Raw genomic sequence first — 22193 nt, forward strand, 5'->3', positions numbered from 1 at the left:
CTGTTTCCTTACCCTTCTCGGCTTTCCCTTAGCGCAGGGGTTCTTAACCTGGGGAATTACGCACACCCCCGACGCCCCAGCCCAGGGCCTTTTGAGTTGACTTGGCTGGGGAGGAGGGTGCTTGCTCCTGGCATCTCACGGTAAAGACCAGGGATGCTGGCAAACATCCTACAATGAACAGAACAGCCCCCTTCCCCTACACACATAACCGAGAACTACCCACCCCAGGGGCAACAGGGCTGAGGCTGAGGGGCCCTGCCCTGGTGTAAGGAGGAAGGCCGGAACGAATGAAGGGAAAGGAGAGTGGCTGAGATTTACTGAGCACGCCGGGGGCACTATGTCAGACAGCAGGGTGACCATCATCATCTCCTTTACAAATGAGGAAACAGACTCAGCAAGGGCTAGTCACTGGCCCAACATCACACAGCAAGGCAGAGGCTGTGCAGGAGTCTGAAGCCATTTCTGTATGTTCCAAAGCCTTTTCTCCTTCCACTCTGCCTGCATCCACTATTAAAAAACAGTTGAGTTCCCAAAGATATAGGGGTGCCAGCTTTTACCTCGCTAATCCCCTCCCAGAAGGGTGGGCAGAATCTTGGCTGGGTAGGTTATGTGAGGCCGGAACAAGAGCCTCCTGTGTGGCGGACGTAGACTCACGGAGACTGTCAGGCAAGGGGTAGGGTTGGGAGTCCAATGGGAGTTAAGAGACAGGGGGTGGAGGCAGAGAACAGACCATCCTAAGAGACCGTACAGTCTAGAAATAATGTTCCAACTTCACAGCCACTGTACTTTTCTTATGAGAAGCCTCACAGGAGGTATTTTAATAACATTATATTCCTAAGAGGAAGCGCTACTGGCTGGCTTGTAAGCTAATGTAAGCTCGACGTTCCATAAGTCAAAAGGCTAACCATTGAGCTTACTCAGCCAAGCTCAGGCACCACCGGCTGGCCTGCAGCAACTCCTGCAATGACCAGAATATTCCCTTAGAGAAGAGGAAACTCATTCTCTCTAGGACTGGCCACGCAAACCCCTGGAACAGAGAGGCACACACGGCGAGTTATTCCAGGTAGAACACTAGCAGCCACAAAAGAGAAAAATGTCACGCTCTTCTGAGCAATAAAAGACCTACAAAATGATTTTAAAAGAACCTAAACTCGCTACAAGGAGGTCAGCAATGTCTGAAAAGTCCAGGTCCTCCAAGAGTGGTTTGCACCTCTCTGCAGAAATGGAGAGGCTCTCCAGGCACCCTCTGGCGTTTGAATAACATGCAAAGGTTGAGTTTTGTCCCCTCTATCTTCTGTAGCACGAGGCACCTCCGCGCCAGTGAGCAACCCAGCCCCCGGGGACAGAGGAAGGCTCAGAGCCCGTATCCTCACTGGATGCCAAACACTGCACTAAGGGACAAGGAAGGAATAAAGCTGAGGCCACCACCCGTGGGGAGGGCACAGGCTGGTGAGAGAAACACAAAATATACACTAGTGATGACAGCACAGTATGATCCATGCCAAAGAGCTGAGTCCCAGGTCTCGCAGAGTTAGGGTCTAAAGCCAGCACAGAAGACGAAGTGGTACCCAAGGCAGAGTTAACAGTAATCTTCTAAGTACCTTATGGTTTTTGTGCTTTTCTGTAAGTTCAGTGTGGCCATTTCTTCTCTCCTGAACCCCGCCGGGTTGAGCACAGTTGAGTTTGCTTATTCTGGGGTCCCTGCCGTATAATGACATCCAACTGAAAAACCAGACTCGCTCTCAGGGAGTGAGAGACTTGCCCTGTTTCAGGTGGAGGAAGAGAGGAAACAGCAGACACCCGATCTCCCGTCACGCCACCCCCCGACCCCGGCCTATCCCCCGGCCACTTGCTCCTCGGGGGGAATCAGAGGGTGGATGTGTGATTTCAGCTGCATGTCCTTTAGCTTCTGTCTCTGCCACGTCCGCTGGCTCCGTGGGCACGAGTGAAGCGTGTGCGTGGTGTGTGCCTGCGCGTCACGGAGACGACTGATTAGGACAAAGGTCCGGGAAGGACAGGCGTGGCTGGGGAGGTCAGAACGAGCTGCACAGAGGAGGTGCTGGTTAAGCTGGGGCCTCAGGAGCGAGCAGGACGCGGGTGGCAGGGACAAGGCGAACGCCAGTTCTTTACGGCAGTGAAGAACGTGGCATATTTGGGCAACAGGCTGCCACGGAGGGCCAGGATGGCTGAGAGGTGGGAGCTAAAAGCCTCCAGAGCGGGTACCAAGCGAAGGAACCTGAGCCAGATAGCGTGAGAAGCTTCTGAAGGATGAGATGTCTCCAAGCTCAGGATGTGAGGGGAGCTGGGGGATGACAGTCTTATCTTCCAGGGGCCACTGAATAAAGTGGAGAACATGGCTGGGGGGCTGTTTCCGCATCGGGACACAGTCCACTAAGGCAACTGGGAGCTTCCGGCCGGAGGCGCCTAAAATCCATTGGAAGTCAGTGACCCGATCCCAGGCGTCAGAGCAGGTGGGCGACTTGGACTGTCAGCCAGCGTGTGTTGGAGGACGACGGTGAGGTGATCAGATCCACGGGAGCTCCCGCCCCTCCTTCCACAGGTGGACAGTGAGGCCACAGGACGGAATGACACGACCAGCAGAAGCCCTTAGTCAGAAACGCACCGAGGAAGAAACTCAGGGGAAACCAACGGTTGAGGGACACAGCCAGGAAGAGGAACCAAAGGCAAGCATTAAAAACATATGAGAGCAAAAACAAGAGCGAACAGGGTCTCAGGAGCCAAAGGAAGTGAGGGTTTCAAAGGAGAGTGAATCAGCGTCAAGATAAGTAAAATAAAGAGCGAGAGGCATGCTCTGGCTTCAGAGGTTGAGAGGCCACCCATGACCTTGGCAAGGGCGGTCGCGATGAGGTGCTGGGAGTGGAAGCCGCTACGGGGGCTGCGGGGGACCTGCGGGAGGAGGTGGGGAGGGGGATGGGACAACCCCTCCGAGAAGAAGTCTGATTGCAGAGGCCTGCAAGGGGATGGTTATTTGAGGGAAAAACAGGGCTTGGTTTCCTCAGCCGTGAAACAAAGCAAATGGAAATCTATGCAGCAGACACTAGCTCTGCCATTTTAATTGGCAGCTATTTGATCTTTCAGATCCTCAATATGCTATGGGAAGCTCTGGTTTCATGTTCTCATCCTTTTGCCTTTTAATTTTCCATTTCACATACTATTTCCGTCATTTCATTCTCCTGGGAGAAAGCTGGACATTGGAAATTTCCTGGAGCATTCAAAGGCTGAGCTCAACTGAGGTCATCTCACAATCAACCCCATCTTGATATGTCCTCCCTGGATCCAGAGTAAATTTGTTTAGGACATGAAATTGGAGGTTGGTCCCTAAAGAAACTCTAAACTCTCCATATCACCTTACATTGGGGTGGTAGTTTTTAGTTAAATGTATTTTCACACCCATCGTTTCATCTCATTCTTACAAGGACCCTAAGAGGGAGGAAAGAGCAGATAAGCGTATACTCATGTTATAGATCAAAACAACGGCAAGCAAACCATCAAAATGCTGGAAGCTCTCCAATGCACACAAGGTCATGTTCTTTCCCCATCCTCTATTCCTTCAACTACGTGATCAGTGGCAATGACGGCTTGACTCTTGATTTGTAAAGGAAATGATAATACTCCATTTGGATATCTCTCCATCATAGATGAGAGAGAGAGAAAAAGAGAATCTGAGTACTTCTGCCGGAATCAAGTTGATGCCTGGGCCTTCCCTCAAACCAATTAAGTCAAATTGTCAAAGACTGGCTGAATGGAAAGAAGGCAGCAAGGAATAAAACTGGGGAGCAGGAAAGCAGGAACGCAAACCTAAAAGCCTGTATTCGAAGGTCCTGCAGGCATAGTCGTGCAGCAAAAATATTCATGAAGTGGGTCTGTTCTGCATACTGGAAGATACGCCCCGTTAATGCAGTTTAAAATTACAGTTACTAGTAGTATTACTTATATCCCATCTATTTTATAGGATTGCTGTCTCTCGCATTACTCAATATTTAAGGAGGCCTCCAACAAAGCAACGATGACTAAATGTCTTGAGGCCATCCATCATACATCTACCTCTACGTAGAATATTTGTAAGAGCGCAAATCTAGATATGGAAAGAAGGAACAGGGAAAACATTTTCCAGATCGTAACAGACTAGTAAGATGGGAGATCCAGAGCATTTTAGACTGTCAACAGGGCCTAATTAGCACATTGAGGGGCCTATCCATAGAATCCTCCTCAATGTAGGAATAAGCCTTCTTAGCACCATGGGACAAAATTGGTCATGATCTGCCTCCCCAAAGTTGGTCAGATTTATGACCAAAATGAGGCACTGTGGACAAAGTTTGTCCCCCGCCATTTGGTGAACAAAAGATGTCGTGGCCAAAAAGGCATCAGCCACTGCAGCAGCCCCCGCTGTGCACTCTGAAGGGAATTCAGGATGGAGAAAACAGGATGCCGGTCCTCGATATTGGAGATGCACAATAAAGGAAAGATTTCAATAAATCCCCCCCAGAAAATTTAAAAAAATAAAATAAAATTACAGCACTGACTGTTATTTTGATGACGAAGAAAGACGTACACAAACACGCCATTTGGCGGAACCCTTATTCCCACCACAAACATACACAGCTACCCCGTGAAGAATTACGGCACGCAGGTACACGCACGTTAACGCACATTTACACGCACCCTTTTCACGCCAGGTCTTAGTGGTTAACCACCAATTATGGGGGCACATGGTAACTACAGAGCCATACGGCTGACTCCACAGCCACATGCTGAGATGAGCCCCACGGCATTACGACAAGGTGCTGGTCCCCAAACCACCCAGGTCGCTGTTCCCTTAAATAATGTCAGTGACCTGGAGTTATTTTCGTCAGCAGGTATGTGCCTACTTCCGGCCTGGTTCTAATCCCGGACGCAGACCCCTAGAGGAGGTGGGACGGCGATCAAACAATAATGGCTTTTCCTAGTTTTCTACCAAGATGGTGCTGGTGGCCCCCGGCCATCAGGTGGTAAACCTGGCCAGGGCGGATGTGCCAGTTCCCCCTCTGGTATGCCTCCTGATGTCTGCAAGGTGGCTAGCTGGTAGTAAGGATGAAGCTGGAGGTCAGAAACTAGAGCCAGCCTGAACTAGTCCATTCCAAAGGCAGACTGAGAACCTTCATCAGCTTGTTGCTCTGATGCCCTCCAAGGTGGGCTGCCAGATAAAACACAGGACGGCAGTTAAATCTGGATTGTGATAAACAACAATATCCCAAATATTGCATGGGATAGACTTATGCCAAAAAATATTCATCGTTTACCTAAGTCCAAGTTTAACGGGGCATTCTGTACTCTTATTTGCTAAATCTGGCAACCCTACCACCAGGAAAAAAACTCCCATAAAGGCTTCCACCACCCAAGTAACTTTAGATTGTTCCATATTTTTATATTATTAATTAGTGCCTATCAATATTTTAAAGATATACTTTCTTTATAACATAGTATACTTTTCTTTTTCTGAATCTATCGTATCATTTCTCATTTTGCAAATTAGTAGCATGATGAAATTTTCTTTAGTGTCTTAAGATTTTCTTCTAGGAAATAGTATCAATGTCACCGTGATTGACTTATACTTTGTATATTCCATCTGCGACAGTCTCCACGAAGCAGAAAAAGTTTAGATTTGGCATTTGGATCCTTTAACCTAACCTTTCTGAATGCTCACTTTCAGCTGAAAGCCTCTTTAGAAAATAAAATAATGATGTAAATCATATTATCATTATGGACACAAAGGTGGCCCACTGCAGCCCTTCCAGAACACTACAGAACATTTTCACAATCTCAACTGCTCTTTTAAAAAAGTCTGTTTTCTATTATAAAAAATACTCTAAAAATAGTTCCACATAACACAAGGACAAAGCCATCTGTATGATCTCTCCAAAGAGCTCAAATTTCTATAGATTTTATCCCTTTCCAACTGTTCCAACAATTCTGAAATTTAAGAAACTCACTTATATTTGTCAGACAAAACTCATCAAAATATGAAATTTAATCACTAATATTTCAATTATTTTATATTATTCTTTTACATCATAGAAGACTCAAATCAAACATGTGTCAAAGTAAACAAAGCATAAAACTGCATTAAAACTCATTACAGAGACTCCCCTGGTGGCGCAGTGGTTAAGAATCTGTCTGCCAATGCAGGGGACACGGGTTCAAGCCCTGGTCTGGGAAGATCCCACATGCTGTGGAGCAACTAAGCCCGTGCGCCACAACTACTGAGCCTGCGCTCTAGAGCCCACGAGCCACAACTACTGAGCCCACGTGCCACAACTACGGAAGCCCACAGCGCCTAGAGCCCGTGCTCCGCAACAAGAGAAGCCACCGCAACGAGAAGCCCGCGCACTGCAACAAAGAGTAGCCCCCGCTCACGGCAACTAGAGAAAGCCCGCACACAGCAAGGAAAACCCAACACAGCCAAAAATAAATAAATAAATTTTTTTTAGAAAAACTCATTACAAACTTTTTTTAAAAGTTGCATTAAAATGTTTCTACCAATAATCGATTGATAAAACTGAAATGTTAATGAAATAGACATGAATATAGAAAAATATCCAGCACTCAAGTAAAATGAGCTGAAAGTTATATATCTGGAAATGTTATCCCTGGTGTGTGCTTGAAAGAATAAGCTTCCACAGACACTAACAGCGTTGAGAGACTCATTAGAACTGTCACATCAAAACCAGTTTGTATTTTATCTTCTTAATAATGAAGATTTCACTTTATAAGGAAGGATAAAGTTGGAATTAAAACAGATAAAGACAAAACTTGAATAAGAGAATATGAATGCAGTTAATGTGATTTTTAAACTTCAGTCACTGAAAAGTCAAGAAGAAAAACAAAACCAAAAAAACTGACCTTTGTGACCACGTTTGTCACTGGGTTCCACGGGTCTCCATTCAAAAGAGAGGCGCTGACCACTTCGTAAGCCCCTCTCGCGTCCCTCGTGCCGGCCTGTTGCACGGAAGGTACGAATCTGCTTCCCAAGTTCACCCCTGCAACACAAAGAAAAATCCCCATGCTTATTCCAGTCCGGAAGAGTTTAGCATCAGAAGTATGACATCAATGACTCAATGAAAATATATGGAAGTTGAAGAAGGCCAGGGAAACACCATAATCTATTCAATCATAGGCAAGTGTTAAAACTGATTAATTCTCTGTCAATCGAACACAAAAAGTTTTGTAACAAAGAAAACAAGAGCTAATTTTTTCCTTCAAGCCCTGTGGCATATGCTGGGTGATCAGCATGGTCAAAGTATATAATTCTGTCCTTCAACGAGCAACAAAAACCCACGAGCCGTGACTTTTTAAATGATGAATTAATGCTTTGCTTAAGATCAGCTCTATTTAAAGTCTCAGGGCTTTAGCTATATTAAGACTAAATCCATTTACTTAAGTTCCAGCAAATCAGTTAAACACAATGCCAACTCTGCTCTCTGTACTTATGGAGGCTAATTTTATGTGCTATGGGAGTGATTCTATAGACAAAATTAATTTGTCAAGTTCAGACTGACTAGACTGGTTCACGGAAAAAAAAAAATTAAGTCGTTCTATCAACTATTATGTGATCTTGTTTCCCGGGGTACTGTCAAACCAGCTAATATACTGACCCAGGTTCAGTGTAGCCCCATTTCCATAAACAATCCTAATGGAAAGTGTAACATATTTCTCTTCTGGAGACTATATTGCTTTCTTAACAAATACAGTAATTTCTCCGGGCTAGCTCCCCTATGAGGTCACCCTCCTGCTATTCGGTGCGACCACAGTCTATCCCTCAAGGTAAAGGACGGGAGCTGATTCCTCACATGTTATTCCCATTTCTTCAACCAGGACTCATAATTTTCAGACCTGAGTCATAATACCACAGTTTCAAGTTACTAAAGAGTTCGCATTTATTGGGCACAAATGGTATTGAAATTTTAGTCCTAGACATTTTACAGGCCCCCAAATACTTTTAAATCCACACCATTTTATCATCCTCAGTGTGGAAGTCTGCAGTTATAGTCAGGTTACAAAAGGATTACTACTTGAGTATTAACTGTCTGACACAGCCTCTCTGGAAAATTCTCAAGCTGGTCACGAAGCATTTAAAACTCCCAGTTGTTGAGCGCCAAAGGGACCGAGGATGAACCGAAAGTTGGGACCATGGCCAGTGGCAGAGGGGATGAGCTGGGGCCGTCGGCCACATGAGGCACCAGAGGCAGAGAGGGGACCGTGGGCCGGGGGAGCAAGGACAGGAGGGCTCGTGGTCTCAGGCCCGGGAGGAGCGGAGTTCTCGGGGATGAACCTGTGCCGGACAGATGAGAGTTCCAGCCGTGCAAGCGGAGGGGGCTGGCTCCAGGTGGTGACCTCTGTGGACATTAGTGGAGGGCAGGATGGAGGAGAGAATGGCTGTCTGGGTGGAATTCATCAGAAGTCCTTCCTGGCTGCAGAGGGGGCAGTCACTGATGGCACAGAGATCCTGAATAAATGAACTTCCTCCAGTGGCTTGATTTCATGCCCTTCAATGTGCTCCAAGATGGTGCAGAGTCGTTACAAGCATGGGTTTTGGAGTAAGACACACCCCAGCATCACTACCAACCCGACCATGTATTAGCCATCGGTCCTGGTCCAGTCGTTGGCCCACTTATCTGTTCGTTCACTCATTCACTCACTCACTCATTCACCAACTGTCTATTAAGTGCTCGCCTGTGATGGGCCCTCTAGACCTGGTGTCTTCCATTCAAAAAGCCATTCTTCCTGCTTCAGCCCAGGACACCCTCATGTCACCTGGAGCCAGCCCCCTCTGCCTACACTGTGGGGACCCTCATCTCTTAAATACATCTTTGTCCCAGCACACTTGGTTCTCTCCATCCTGTGTATCTAAGAGAGGGACACAGACCAAGCTGCCCTTGTGACTTGTATTATTAAATTGGGAGAGAGACGGCTGAATGAATAAGATCATTTCAGAGAGTAACCAGGACCCTGAAACAACAGGGCTACAGGGACACCCCATGCTGTCCTTGTAACTCTTTTGTAAATCTAAAATGATTTCAAAATAAAATGTAATGAGAAAAACAAGGTGGTGGTTGAGTGGGGGGAGGAGGCTACCTCTGATGCACAGGGAGGAGAGACCTTTATTTGCTGGGATGGGAAGCATAGAAATGAGACGTGAAGATGAGAACCTTTCAGCCCCATCCAGAGCCGTGGGAAGAACATGTCAGCAGAGGGTCAGCAAGTGTGTTCCTTTGCCATAAAACGAGGCAAAGGGCGGGGAGGCCCGAGGTAGATGATACACAGGAAGCGTGAAGAACACCAACTGGTTTTACCGGCATCGCTCTCTAAGCTTTGCCAAGCCCTGGGTCTCTTGCTCAGGACCCTCAGTGGGATTCCCATGTTGGAATTTACTGAAACAACGTGAGTTCTGATCCAGTTACACAGCTCCTGCACAGCAGGACTAAGTGCAATGAAATGAACTTATCTTGAAAGAGCGCTGGTGTGTTGTTTGAATTGGATTAAGAAGGCTTTGAAATACCCACAATTATGGGGTGAAAACGGCAGATCCGTCTGAACTTTCCCCTCAGCCAGTGAAAACCATGCCACGTGCCAAGAGTTACCCTGGCTGACATGTTAATCTTCTGAAAAGTCAGGTAAAACTCTTCAGAAAGTGATTGCAAACATTTTCAGATTTCCTCTACATAAACAAACCAATTTGATTATAAGCTACTCCTGGCAGTTCTGTTAGCCTAAGTTTCCAATGCAAGTAGGTTGTTAAATTGAGTACTTAATCGCAAATCCAATTGCCCAAGGCTTGTTAAACCTAAAACTGGAGTCCTGGATCACCCACCACCCAGCCGCAGAAGACGCGACGGTTTTCATGGTTATTCCAGCCACAATGCTCAAAGGAATGGAAGATGATCATCCAGGCCTCAGAGACCTAGAGAAAATGTCTTTGCATTTAATAGGACTCATTCAGAAGCTGCCTGTCTTAGCAGAAAGAGATGGTGCCGTGAAATCCAGGTCTCTTGGTTGCATCACTAGCTTGCCTCTGCCAGTGGGGGAACCAGGAGAGGCAGCAAGGCCACATCCTTGACTTGGGGAAAGCTGGGCAGGGGACCTTCATGGGGTTTCCTATTCGATAATCAAACTGAAGCTGCATGAACCAAATATAAAGAACATTCTTAGTCCCCTGGACCTTTATCCTCCAAGATTCCTAGGAGGAGAGAAAGACCACTATTTACTCTCCTAAAGGCAAAACGTTCCAACCACTGAACATTTCCCTTTTCACCTACATATTCTGACATCTTAATCAAAAGAAGTCCTTCGGGGCTGATTTTTTTTTTTCCCCCTCTAAGAGGCTTTATTTTCTAAATATTCCAAGGAGAATTGAGAGGCAGACTGTGCCAGCACTTGGAGAATGTTGTGCAACCTTTTAAAGAAATTGAATAACTATACTATTTGCTGAGTACAGTATTTATGATCTATCTACATGGATAATGAAGCCATCTCTCAGCTTTTTAATTGGTTGCACAATATCCCCCCAGCAGTATATGGAGTCAGAAGATGGTTTCTTATGAGCTTTGCTTATGTATTTATACACTGGTATTTCTTTTAGATGATGCAAATAAAAATTTTATTTGTGCTGCATGGATAGACAGAATAAATTATACACAGCTGCGAGATATCAGAATGCATTTTATGGAGTGATCTTGTTGACAAACCATAAAAGCAGGCCACACATTCAAGCCCTAGAAACCCAGGGGAAAAAATATGACCTTAGAAAATATACAGTTTGCACACATTTTGTTTTTCCAAATATTGGGGTATCAACAAAACTCAGTTGACTAAATAAAACATGTGAATGTGAATAGCTTATCTTGAGGAGGAACTTCCAGCTTTCTGTCTGTTGAGTAACCAGATACATGACTTGTCCTTTTGATAAAATGGCCAGTTTGCTTCAGTCTCATGGTGGAAAAAAAGCATATTAGAATATTTGGGTTCCTACCGCAATTATCGTCTGTGACAATCAGCCCTGCTTTCCCATGAGGTATGTGTGTGCCTTCTTTGCTTGTCTGAGTTTTTCATCTTCAGACCTGATTATGGCTGGTGAAAAGGGAAGTTATAGACCCAGTTTCTTAGGCAAGAATCTTTGCAGCCATGGCTTTTAAGGTCTTGGAAAAGCCAGCAATGAAAACACCCCCAAAAGTGACTTCAGACGCCCCCTCCGTGTGAATCACCCAGAGCCTGGCTGCCCACGGAAGTCTTGCCTCGGTCCTGCTCCGGCCAAGCCTCCCTGGTCTAGCTTACTAAGGGAGGTCCAGACCACCCTAACGCCCACCTAAGGGCCTCAGCTCACCAGAGGTGAAGATTGACATGGAGTTCTGAGATCATGAACAATGAACACCTTGGAGTCACAAGACTTGGCTCTGGTCTTGACTCCTCTTTGATTTATTGCCCTCAGTCAAAGTATGCATCTGAGGTTCCGCTCTCTACAAAATGGGGACCACATTCTCTTCCCCACTAGTTCTCATAGGGTCAAGGAAGCTCAAATAAGTCAGTGTAGTCAAAGGGCTTTTGAAAAGCTTAACGCATAAGAACAGACTAGGCTGTCAGAATCCAAGTTTCCAGACTCCTAGACAGTTGTTCTCCAACCAAACCATGCTAATAGTGTGAAGATGACAACTTCATATCCATCTTTAGAAAACGTGGATATTTAAGTACTTGGTGGGTATCCATTCAAGCTGCCCAATGGGCCACTGGGGTAACAACCTCTGATAAGATTACTAGTCAAGATAAAACATAAAACATCATGCCCGGAATTCTGGCTTTAAAGGGAAATCACTATCAATCCCTACATGAACCTAAGTGAGGAGAATTAATCTGAGGTACCAAAAGTAGGATTAAGATAAATATTCCTGGGCTTCCCTGGTGGCACAGTGGTTAAAAATCCACCTACCAATGCGGGGGACATGGGTTTGTGCCCTGGTCTGGGAAGATCCCACGTGCCGCGGAGCAACTAAGCCCGTGCGCCACAACTACTGAGCCTGCGCTCTAGAGCCCACGAGCCACAACTACTGAGCCCGCGTGCCACAACTAGTGAAGCCCGCACGCCTAGAGCCCGTGCTCCCCAACAAGAGAAGCCACTGCAATGAGAAGCCCGCGCGCAGCAACGAAGACCCAACGCAGCCAAAAATTAATTAATTAATTAATTTTTTAAAACGATAAATATTCCTTAGAAAATCTAGCTGGGGGGAAAAAATTGAGGCAACCATTATGAACTGCGAAAGAATCTGGGGACAAGGCCCTGGAAATGCATAAAGCATTTTTATTAGCTCCAAATATCTGAAAAAAGCTGAAGAAAATCTTATAAAATTGACTGAGCAGCATCTTGGTTCAGAGAAATATGGTGGCAACATTCCCATAAAGGACAAATATATTTCCTTGGTTCAGATTCCTATCTATAGTCTTATCCAAATAACAACGTCAACCTCTCATCTAATCTGCAGGCTCCATGGGTGATAATTAGGGATGTGATTTTTATTTTTAATTTTTTTAAATTTTAATTTAATTTAATTTTTTCCTTTATTTTTGGCTGCTTTGGGTCTTCATTGCTGTGCACGAGTTTTCTCTAGTTGCGGCGAGCGGGGGCTGCTCTTCATTGCGGTGCACAGGCTTCTCATTGCAGTGGCTTCTCTCGTTGTGGAGCGTGGGCTCTAGGCACGCGGGCTTCAGTAGTTGTGGCACGTGGGCTCAGTAGTTGTGGCTCGCGGGCTCTAGAGCACAGGCTCAGTAGTTGTGGCGCACGGGCTTAGCTGCTCCGCGGCACGTGGGATCTTCCCGGACCAGGGCTCAAACCCGTGTCCCCTGCAGTGGCAGGCGGATTCTTAACCACTGTGCCACCAGGGAAGCCCAGGGGATGTGATTTTTAAATGGTATAGCTCAAGGATGTTTAAAAAGAACGATGGCAAAAGTTAATCTAAAAAAGAGTAATTTTTTTTTTTTTTTTTTGTGGTACGCGGGCCTCCCTCTGTTGCGGCCTCTCCCGTTGCGGAGCACAGGCTCCGGACGCGCAGGCTCAGCGGCCATGGCTCACGGGCCCAGCCGCCTGTTGTGGCCTCTCCCGTTGCGGAGCACAGGCTCCGGACGCGCAGGCTCAGCGGCCATGGCTCACGGGCCCAGCCGCTCCGCGGCATGTGGGATCCTCCCGGACCGGGGCGCGAACCCGGTTCCCCTGCATCGGCAGGCGGACGCGCAACCACTGTGCCACCAGGGAAGCCCAAAAGAGTAATTTTACAGTGGAAAAACCTGAAAAACACTACGTCACCCAGATGATAAACGTCAACATCAACAACCGTAGTCCTGCTGTTGGGATGTACTGTTCATAGGATATGATGAAAATGACGCTTTACCTCTGTGATCTTAATCCCTAAAAACCATAACCCCAATCTAATCTTGAGACAAATGCCAATACAGTGCATCCTACAATAGATTTGACCAGCACACCTCAAAACTATCAATGTCATCGAAATTGTCACAGCCAAGAGGAGCCTAACGAGACATAATGACTAAACGTATTGTGGAATCCTGCCTGGGACTGAGGAACAGAAAAAGGACATTAGGGAAAAAGTAGGGAGACTGGAATAAAGTATGAACTGTAGTTTAAAATATTATGTCAATATCGGTTCATCAATTGTAACAATTGTACAATACTCAGGTAAGATGTTAATAATAGGGGAAACTGGTTATGGGGTGTAGGGGAACTCTCTATATTGTCTTCTCCATTTTCCTGTAAATATAAAACTATCCTTTAAAATAAAGTCTATTAATAATCATTTAAAGATCTAATCTGCATCTTGCAAGAAGAATGTCATTCTAGAGCAATTCAGTATCAAAAGGCTCAGAAATGAATGGCTGTTATCGCTCATGGCTCTAAATACCAGCAAACTGGAGTCTCTACCCTTCATCTCTCTTCTAACATTGCTATTTGTTCAGATGGAGGAAAGATGCGGTGACTGCTGTCAAGTGAAAAGCATAAAGCAATTGACAAGGCTTCCTAGAGTATAAGAAGGCAGAGGTATGCAAAAGTAGTTGAGCCTTAGGCAGTAGAAAGGCCCCTCTAAGTGCCTCCAGGTGAGTCTACGGAACATAGAAACAAGTTGCTATAAAAACTGGACATTTTTTTTTGGTTATTGGATACAAGGCTCTGAAATGGTACAGAAATTAAAAGTTGGTTTAGGAAGGTGACACCAAGTGACAGTCACATAACTACTTTGATAAAAGTATGTTGAAACAGAACCAGATTTGCTCAGACCTTAGGATTGTAATTATCTACACCGGAAGGCTGAATTATCAAGACGCAGCCTCATATAAGGGAAGAAGCTGCAGTATTTTGAGTCAGAAGACGCACTGTGCATCCATCCCCCCACAGGCTACATGGATGCTCTTGGGCCAGTCTCCTGCCCTCCTTGATACTCAAATCCTTTACATGTCCAGGAAGGCTACCAACCAGTGTCCACCACAGAGGGCTGGCAAGGGAGCCTGGTGACATCGTGGATGCAAAGCGTAGGTGGCGGTCATTTAGCTTAGTTTTTTGTTTTTTTTAATCAGCCCCTGGAAATGAAGACACCAAAATGCTCTTGCAGGTTTTTTTCTGAGTGTTAGGGCTATGAATTCATTGTGTTTCTTCTTTATGTTTGCATGTAACTCTGATTTTTCTAGAATCAGACATATTACTTTTATGATGGATAAAAAAATTTTTAAATCAATCATTTGGACTCATGATGACAAATCAACTGATTTATGATGTTTTACTTTCTTACCAGCTTTCCTGGCATCACAGATACACAGCCCTGGGCATTTCTGAGGACACAGCCCACTTGGAAATAAAAGCAATCAAGTACCAGGCAACAATTACAATTTTGGAATGATGTTTTATATGTCATTTCAAAATTCAAAGAAAGCTAGTTATTTCTTCCCATAAATGTTTCAAATGGATTAATATCCCAAGCACAAGTGGTCTCTACTACACATAAAAATAATTTTTCATGTCTAAACTGTCTCCTATCTGTGGGGAGCAAAGTCATTTACAACATTAACTTACATTTTTATATTCCTTTGCTGGTCAGTGGAAGCTAATGCAAGTCCTATTTTATGAATGGTGAAACTGAACTATGAAGTTATATAGGTTATTTCTAATGTTTCCCAATAACAAATGGCAGAATTAATGACAAAACCCAAGGCCTTTGCATTTCACATGCAGTCATTCACTTTGTCCTTCAACACAGGGACAAAGACATGCTGCAGGAATTCATCTGTAATATTTTTGGGGGTGGAGGACAGGGGTCAGAATTTTCCAAAATTGACTTTGCAAGAAATAAGGTAAGGGAAAAATGGAACCAATTATTAAAATCTTACCCCAGGAGCAAATGTTGGAAGTGAACAGCAAAAGGACAAAAATAGAAACTTGTTTATCCCATTCACTACCGTAAACCTACTAGATGGAATTAAACAACAATGATAGAGCAGCCATTTAGCATCTATGCTAAAGACCCCGTGCCATCTAAGGGCACTGATAACCTCGCTGCACCACCGTCATCTTCGACCACCTCCTGCTGAAATATACTCCCAACTCAGCAGCACTTAGTGACTCTGGTTTTCTTCCACTTCTTCAAGCAGGGCTCGCTTCTCCATTCAGACTCCTTTCCCCTGCCTCCCTTCCTCCTGGGGGGACTTGAACGTCTCCCAAGTCTCAGCTCTCGGAACTGATCTTCCCTCCCTACTCTTACTGTCCCTGAGAGAACTCATTAATTTTTGAACTGATGTTGTCCAAATCAATATTTTTCCATCTGGCCAATTCATCCAAGCGCAGTCTGTATTACAATATCTGCTGGTCACTAATTTCAATGTCTTGTCACCGTCGTCACCTCCAACTCAGCCTGTTTAAAAACCAAAGGTTTCCCTCCATCCCCCAATCAGAAAACAAAACATTTTCCATCCTACATGTCTTTCCAGAGCCACCACCATTCACCACCACTCCTTAAGTCACATGGCTGGGCCACATCTTGGGCGTGGTCTTTTTTTTTTAATCACCCACATTCAACAACTCCAGTTGAGTATTTTGTGCTTTGATTTTGCTCTCTTCTGTTTTCTAAAAACTCTACTTTCTAGCTGAATCCTTCTTTGTAGCCTCATCACCTACAGGCTCCCCCTCCTCCAATCTTAAAGGAGAGGATACATTTGATAAGAACAAAAGTCTACGGCGGGGTTTCCCATCAAGAGGACATGAACACAAATGCCATAAGGCAGTAGAGAGCTTAGTGTTCTAGAGCAGAAAGGGTCAGTATGGCTAAAATGGAGTGAGAAATGGGATGGACGGACGGAGGTATGAGCAGAAGTATAGAGGGTAGATGAGGCCTAGAGCATGCTGGGCCTGCTAAGTAAGACAGTGCTTGGATTTTATGTGAGTACAGTTGAAAGGCATCATAGGATTTTATGCAGAGTAAATCTAATTCAGTTTGGAAGAATTTTCTGCCTGAGAATGGAGTGTGTGAAGACTGGAGAAGAATGGATAAATGAGAACTATTCATAGGGCAAAATGCAATGTTGAGCATAGATTCCATAACTAATAAACATTTCTAGATTACAGTGGTGAACACTAGTTAAGCAAGTGCTATGCACCAAACCGCATTCTAATCTTTTATAAATTTCACCTGTTTAAACTTCACAACAGCCCTAGGATGTTTTTCCCCATTTAGTAGATGAAGAAACTGAGGCACAGAGAAGTTAAGAAACTTACCCATGTCCAAAAAACTGTGAAGCCAGGAAGTGAACCCAGACAGCCAAGTTCAAGGATCTATGCTCCAGCCACATCATACGATAAACAATCACTCTGGCCAGGAAACACTCGGAATAAAATTCACATTCCTTCCTGAGTCCTATAAGTTCTGGAACCTCATGCCCTGAGAGCTGCATCTTGCCACCTCTGCTGTGACCACACTGACCACCCTTCTGACCCTTCATAGCTATGTCCTATCTCATTGTCCTTTGCATTTGATGTTCCCTCTCCTGAGAAGACCCTACTCTCAAACCTCTGCTCGCCCTCAAATCTCATGATTTATGTCTCAGCTCAAACATTACCACCTCAGACGGGCTGCCCTAATTCCTACCCTTCCTTCCATCTGAAGCTTCTCTCCAGCCCATCATCCTATTTTGTTCCTTTTATAGCACTTACTAGCATCCAAATTTGTTTATTTACCCTTTTGTTTCCTCCACCCCACCCCCAAATCTAAAATGGCAAGTGGTAGGGGCCTTATTTGTCTAATTTACTGCTATGTCCTCATATGCAGACCAGTACCAATTTAATGACTTATTACCAAACAAATAAAAAGTTCACATGACCCTGGGATCATAACAACATCCGGGAGGAGTCCTGAGGCATGGTTCTCATCATGGAGGTTCTGACGGGTGATCGACCTTTAGCTCACCCAGCAACGTCTGGCTCCTCACAGGTTAATGCACAGAACCAAACCCACATGAGCCTTATTTATAAGCCAGAATTCCAACTTACTTATTTTTAATGAAAAATAACTGGCAAGGGCTTCCCTGGTGGTGCAGTGGTTGAGAGTCCGCCTGCCGATGCAGGGGACACGGGTTCGTGCCCCGGTCCGGGAGGATCCCACATGTCGCGGAGCAGCTAGGCCCGTGAGCCATGGCCGCTGAGCCTGTGCGTCCGGAGCCTGTGCTCCGCAATGGGAGAGGCCACCACAGTGAGAGGCCCGCGTACCGCAAAAAAAAAAAGAAAAAGAACTGGCAAGTCAACCAGAATCCTCACCTAAAGCATTTTGCTCATTATCTTCCCAGCAGGAAACCTTCCTTGAAAAGCCAAATTAAGATCAGAACAGAGAACTAAGGGACTAGAATAGAAATTGTCATCATGGAAGCCTGACACTTCCTTGTCTACTCAAAGTGTGTACCTGCCATGCTAAGCAAGGGAGCACTAAATACCAGCAAGAATGCAGCTGCACACCAAGAGTATGAGCACAGGCTGATTATCTGAACTTGAATGCCTTTTCTACAGACTTGGTGAGTTTTTGAAGGCTGGTTCTGCAACACTTATGAACTCATATGTGCTTGACTCTCATACCACCATTTAGAAACACTTCATTTTCTTCATGAGAAAAATGCTCTAAGTTTTCACTCGGGGAAGAGCTTATAGACCTAAACCCCATGTGTGTTTATGAGAAAATATATTCAGAATTCCACAATGCAATACCACGGCCATATCCTCTACCTCCTGGCCCTGCTTCAGGAACGTCCCCTTCTCCACTTCTCCACCTGCTGGGAACTCAATTGTAGGGAGGCTGTGGCTTGAGCCAGATGGTGGGGAGGAACAGGGCAAGAGAGGGAGTCTGGACTTGAAGGAGAGTGAGGATGGAGGTTGCTAAGTTAGGGAACACCTGCCTAAGTCCTAACGACCAAGGGGAAGGGAAGTGTGGCTATCAGGAGGCAGGTGCCGATACGATTTTTATGACTTTAATTTTCTAGTTATTGACTTTGCCCACTGAATTCGGGGGGCCCTAATTTAAAGAGGCAAACAGGACACCCCAAACGATTATGACATAGGATTGGAGTCCTGAGCTCAGAGAAGTTTTAGTTCTATGTGATTTGACAAATATTGACTAGGCTTCTAGAATGAGCTAGGATGGTGTTTAATAATTTTGATTAGAAACTTCTGTTCTCAGTTTGTTGAAACTGAACAAGGTGCTTACCTGTCTTTAAGTCTTTGCTTTATTACCTCACACAGATAAAGTCAAAAAAGTAAAGAAAACTGTTCAGTTTAAGAATTTTCCAGGATTGGTTAAAGATGGCAGAGTAAAAGGATGTGCGCTCACCCCCTCTTGCGAGAGCACTGGAACTAACTGCTGAACAAACGTCAACAGAAAGACACTGGAACTCACCAAAAAAAGATACCCCACATCCAAAGACAAAGGAGAAGCCACAATGAGACGGTATGAGGGGCACAATCACAATAAAATCAAATCCCATAACCACTGGGTGGGTGACTCACAAACTGGAGAACACTTATACCCCAGAAGTCCACCTACTGGAGTGAAGGTTCTGAGCCCCACGTCAGACTTTCCAATCTGGGGGTCCGGCAACGGGAGGAGGAATTCCCAGAGAATCAGACTTTGAAGGCTAGCGGGATTTGACTGCAGGACTTCGACAGGACTGGGGGAAACAGAGACTCCACTCTTGGAGGGCACACACAAAGTAGTGTGTGTGTCAAGACCCAGGGGGAAAGAGCAGTGACCCCATAGGAGACTGAACCAGACCTACCTGCTAGTGTTGGAGGGTCTCCTGCAGAGGCGGGGGTTGGCTCTGGCTCACTGTGGGGACAAAGACACTGGCAGCTGAAGCTCTGGGAAGTACTCCTTGGAATAAGCCCTCCTGGAGTCCACCATTAGCCCCACCAAAGAGCCAGGTAGGCTCCAGTGCTGGGTCACCTCAGGCCAAACAACCAACAGGGAGGGAACTCAGCCCCACCCATCAGCAGACAAGCGGATTAAAGTTTTTCTGAGCTCTGCCCACCAGAGCAACACTCAGCTCTACCAACAATGAGTCCCTCCCATCAGGAAGCTTGCACAATCCTCTTAAGATAGCCTCATCTACCAGAGGGCAGACAGCAGAAGCAAGAGCTACAATCCTGCAGGCTGTGGAACAAAAACCACATTCACAGAAAGACAGACAAAATTAAAAGGCAGAGGGCTATGTACCAGATGAAGGAACAAGATAAAACCCCAGAAAAACAACTAAATGAACTGGAGATAGGCAACCTTCCAGAAAAAGAATTCAGAATAATGATACTGAAGATGATCCAGGACCTCAGAAAAAGAATGGAGGCTAAGATTGAGAAGATGCAAGAAAAGTTTAACAAAGACCTAGAAGGATTAAAGAACAAACACCTCGAAGAATTAAAGAACAAACAAGCAGAGAAGAACAATAGAATAACTGAAATGAAAAATGCACTAGAAGGAATCAATAGCAGAATAACTGAGGAGAAAGAACAGATAAGTGACCTGGAAGACAGAATGGTGGAATTCACTGCCACGGAACAGAATAAAGAAATGAGAATGAAAAGAAATGAAGACAGCCTAAGAGACTTCTAGGACAACATTAAACGCAACAACATTCGCATTATAGGGGTCCCAGAAGGAGAAAAGAGAGAGAAAGGACCTGTGAAAATATTTGAAGAGATTATAGTTGAGAACTTCCCTAACGTGGGAAAGGAAAGAGCCACACAAGTCCAGGAAGCATACACAGTCCCAGGCAGGATAAATCCAAGGAGAAACATGCTGAGACGCATAGTAATCAAACTGACAAAAATTAAACACAAAGAAAAATTATTAAAAGCCACAAGGGAAAAATGACAAATAACATACAAGGGAACTCCCAACAAATAACATACAGATTTATCAGCAGAAACTCTACAAGCAAATTATTAAAAGCCACAAGGGAAAAATGACAAATAACATACAAGGGAACTCCCAACAAATAACATACAAGGGAACTCCCATAAGGTTAACAGCTGATTTCTCAGCAGAAACTCTACAAGCCAGAAGGGAGCAGCACTGTATATTTAAAGTCATGAAAGGGAAGAACCTACAACCAAGATTACTCTACCCAGCAAGGATCTCATTCAGATTCGACAGAGAAATCAAAAGCTTTACAAACAAGTAAAAGCTAAGAGAATCCAGCACCACTAAATCAGCTCTACAACTAATAACAAGACCCATATATATGCTGTCTACAAGAGACCAACTTCAGGCCTAGGGACACATACACACTGAAAGTGAGGAGACGGAAAAAGATATTCCATGCAAATGCAAATCAAAAGAAAGCTGGAGTAGCAATACTCATATCATATAAAATAGACTTTAAAATAAAGAATGTTGCCAGAAACAAGGAAGGACACTACCTAATGATCAAGGGATCAATCCAAGAAGAAGATATAACAATTGTAAATATTTATGCACCCAACAGAGGAGCACCTCCATAGATAAGGGAAATGCTAACAGCAATGAAAGAGGAAATCAACAGTAACACAATAATAGTGGGGGACTTTAAGACCTCACTTACACCAATGGACAGATCATACAGATGGAAAATTAATAAGGAAACAGAAGCTTTAAATGACACAATAGACCAGATATATTTAACTGGTATTTATAGGACATTCAATCCGAAAACAGCAGGTTACACTTTCTTCTCAAGTGCACACAGAACATTCTGCAGGATAGATCACATCTTGGGTCACAAATCAAGCCTCAGTAAATTTAAGAAAACTGAAATCATACCAAGCATCTCTTCCGACCACAACGTTATGAGATAAGATATCAATTACAGGGGAAAAAAACCGTAAAAAACACAAACACATGGAGGCTAAACAATACATTATTAAATAACCAAGAGATCACTGAAGAAATCAGAGGAAATCAAAAAATACCTAGAGACAAATGACAACGAAAACATGACAATTCAAAACCCATGGGATGCAGCAAAAGCAGTTCTAAGAGGGAAGGTTATAGCAATATAACCTTACCTCAAGAAGCAAGAAAAATCTCAAAGAAATAATCTAACCTTACACCTAAGGAACTAGAGAAAGAAGAACAAACAAAACCCAAAGTTTGAAGAAGGAAACAAATCATGAAGATCAGAGCAGAAATAAATGAAATAGAAACAAAGAAAACAATAGCAAAGATCAAGAAAACCAGAAGCTGGTTCTTTGAGGAGATAAACAAAACTGATAAGCCTTTAGCCAGACTCATCAAGAAAAAGAGGGAGAGGACTCAAATCAATAAAATTAGAAATGAAAAAGGAGAAGTTACAATGGACACCACAGAAATACAAAGTATCATAAGAGACTACTACAAGCAACTCTATGCCAATAAAATGGACCACCTGGAAGAAATGGACAAATTCTTAGAAAGGTATAACCTTCCAAGACTGAAGAAACAGGAAGAAATAGAAAATACGAACAGATAATCACAAGCAATGAAAATGAAACTGTGATTAAAAATCTTCCAACAGGGCTTCCCTGGTGGCGCAGTGGTTGAGAATCCGCCTGCTGATGCAGGGGACACGGGTTCGTGCCCCCGTCCGGGAAGATCCCACAT

At 44.5% G+C, this 22193-nt stretch overlaps 1 protein-coding gene across 1 annotated transcript in view; it reads right to left on the reverse strand.

Annotated features, from left to right (window-relative positions):
* LOC102991696 (disintegrin and metalloproteinase domain-containing protein 12) overlaps window positions 1-22193 on the reverse strand; it is a 698539-nt gene that overhangs the window by 326695 nt on the left and 349651 nt on the right. Inside the window, exon 5 of the mRNA XM_055081255.1 lies at window positions 6901-7037. Within this exon, the coding sequence (XP_054937230.1) occupies window positions 6901-7037 (137 nt within the window). The remainder of the gene's footprint in view (window positions 1-6900; window positions 7038-22193) is intronic.

The sequence above is a fragment of the Physeter macrocephalus genome, chromosome 20 (genome assembly GCF_002837175.3).
Source record: "Physeter macrocephalus isolate SW-GA chromosome 20, ASM283717v5, whole genome shotgun sequence".
NCBI classification, from domain to species: Eukaryota; Metazoa; Chordata; class Mammalia; order Artiodactyla; family Physeteridae; genus Physeter; species Physeter macrocephalus.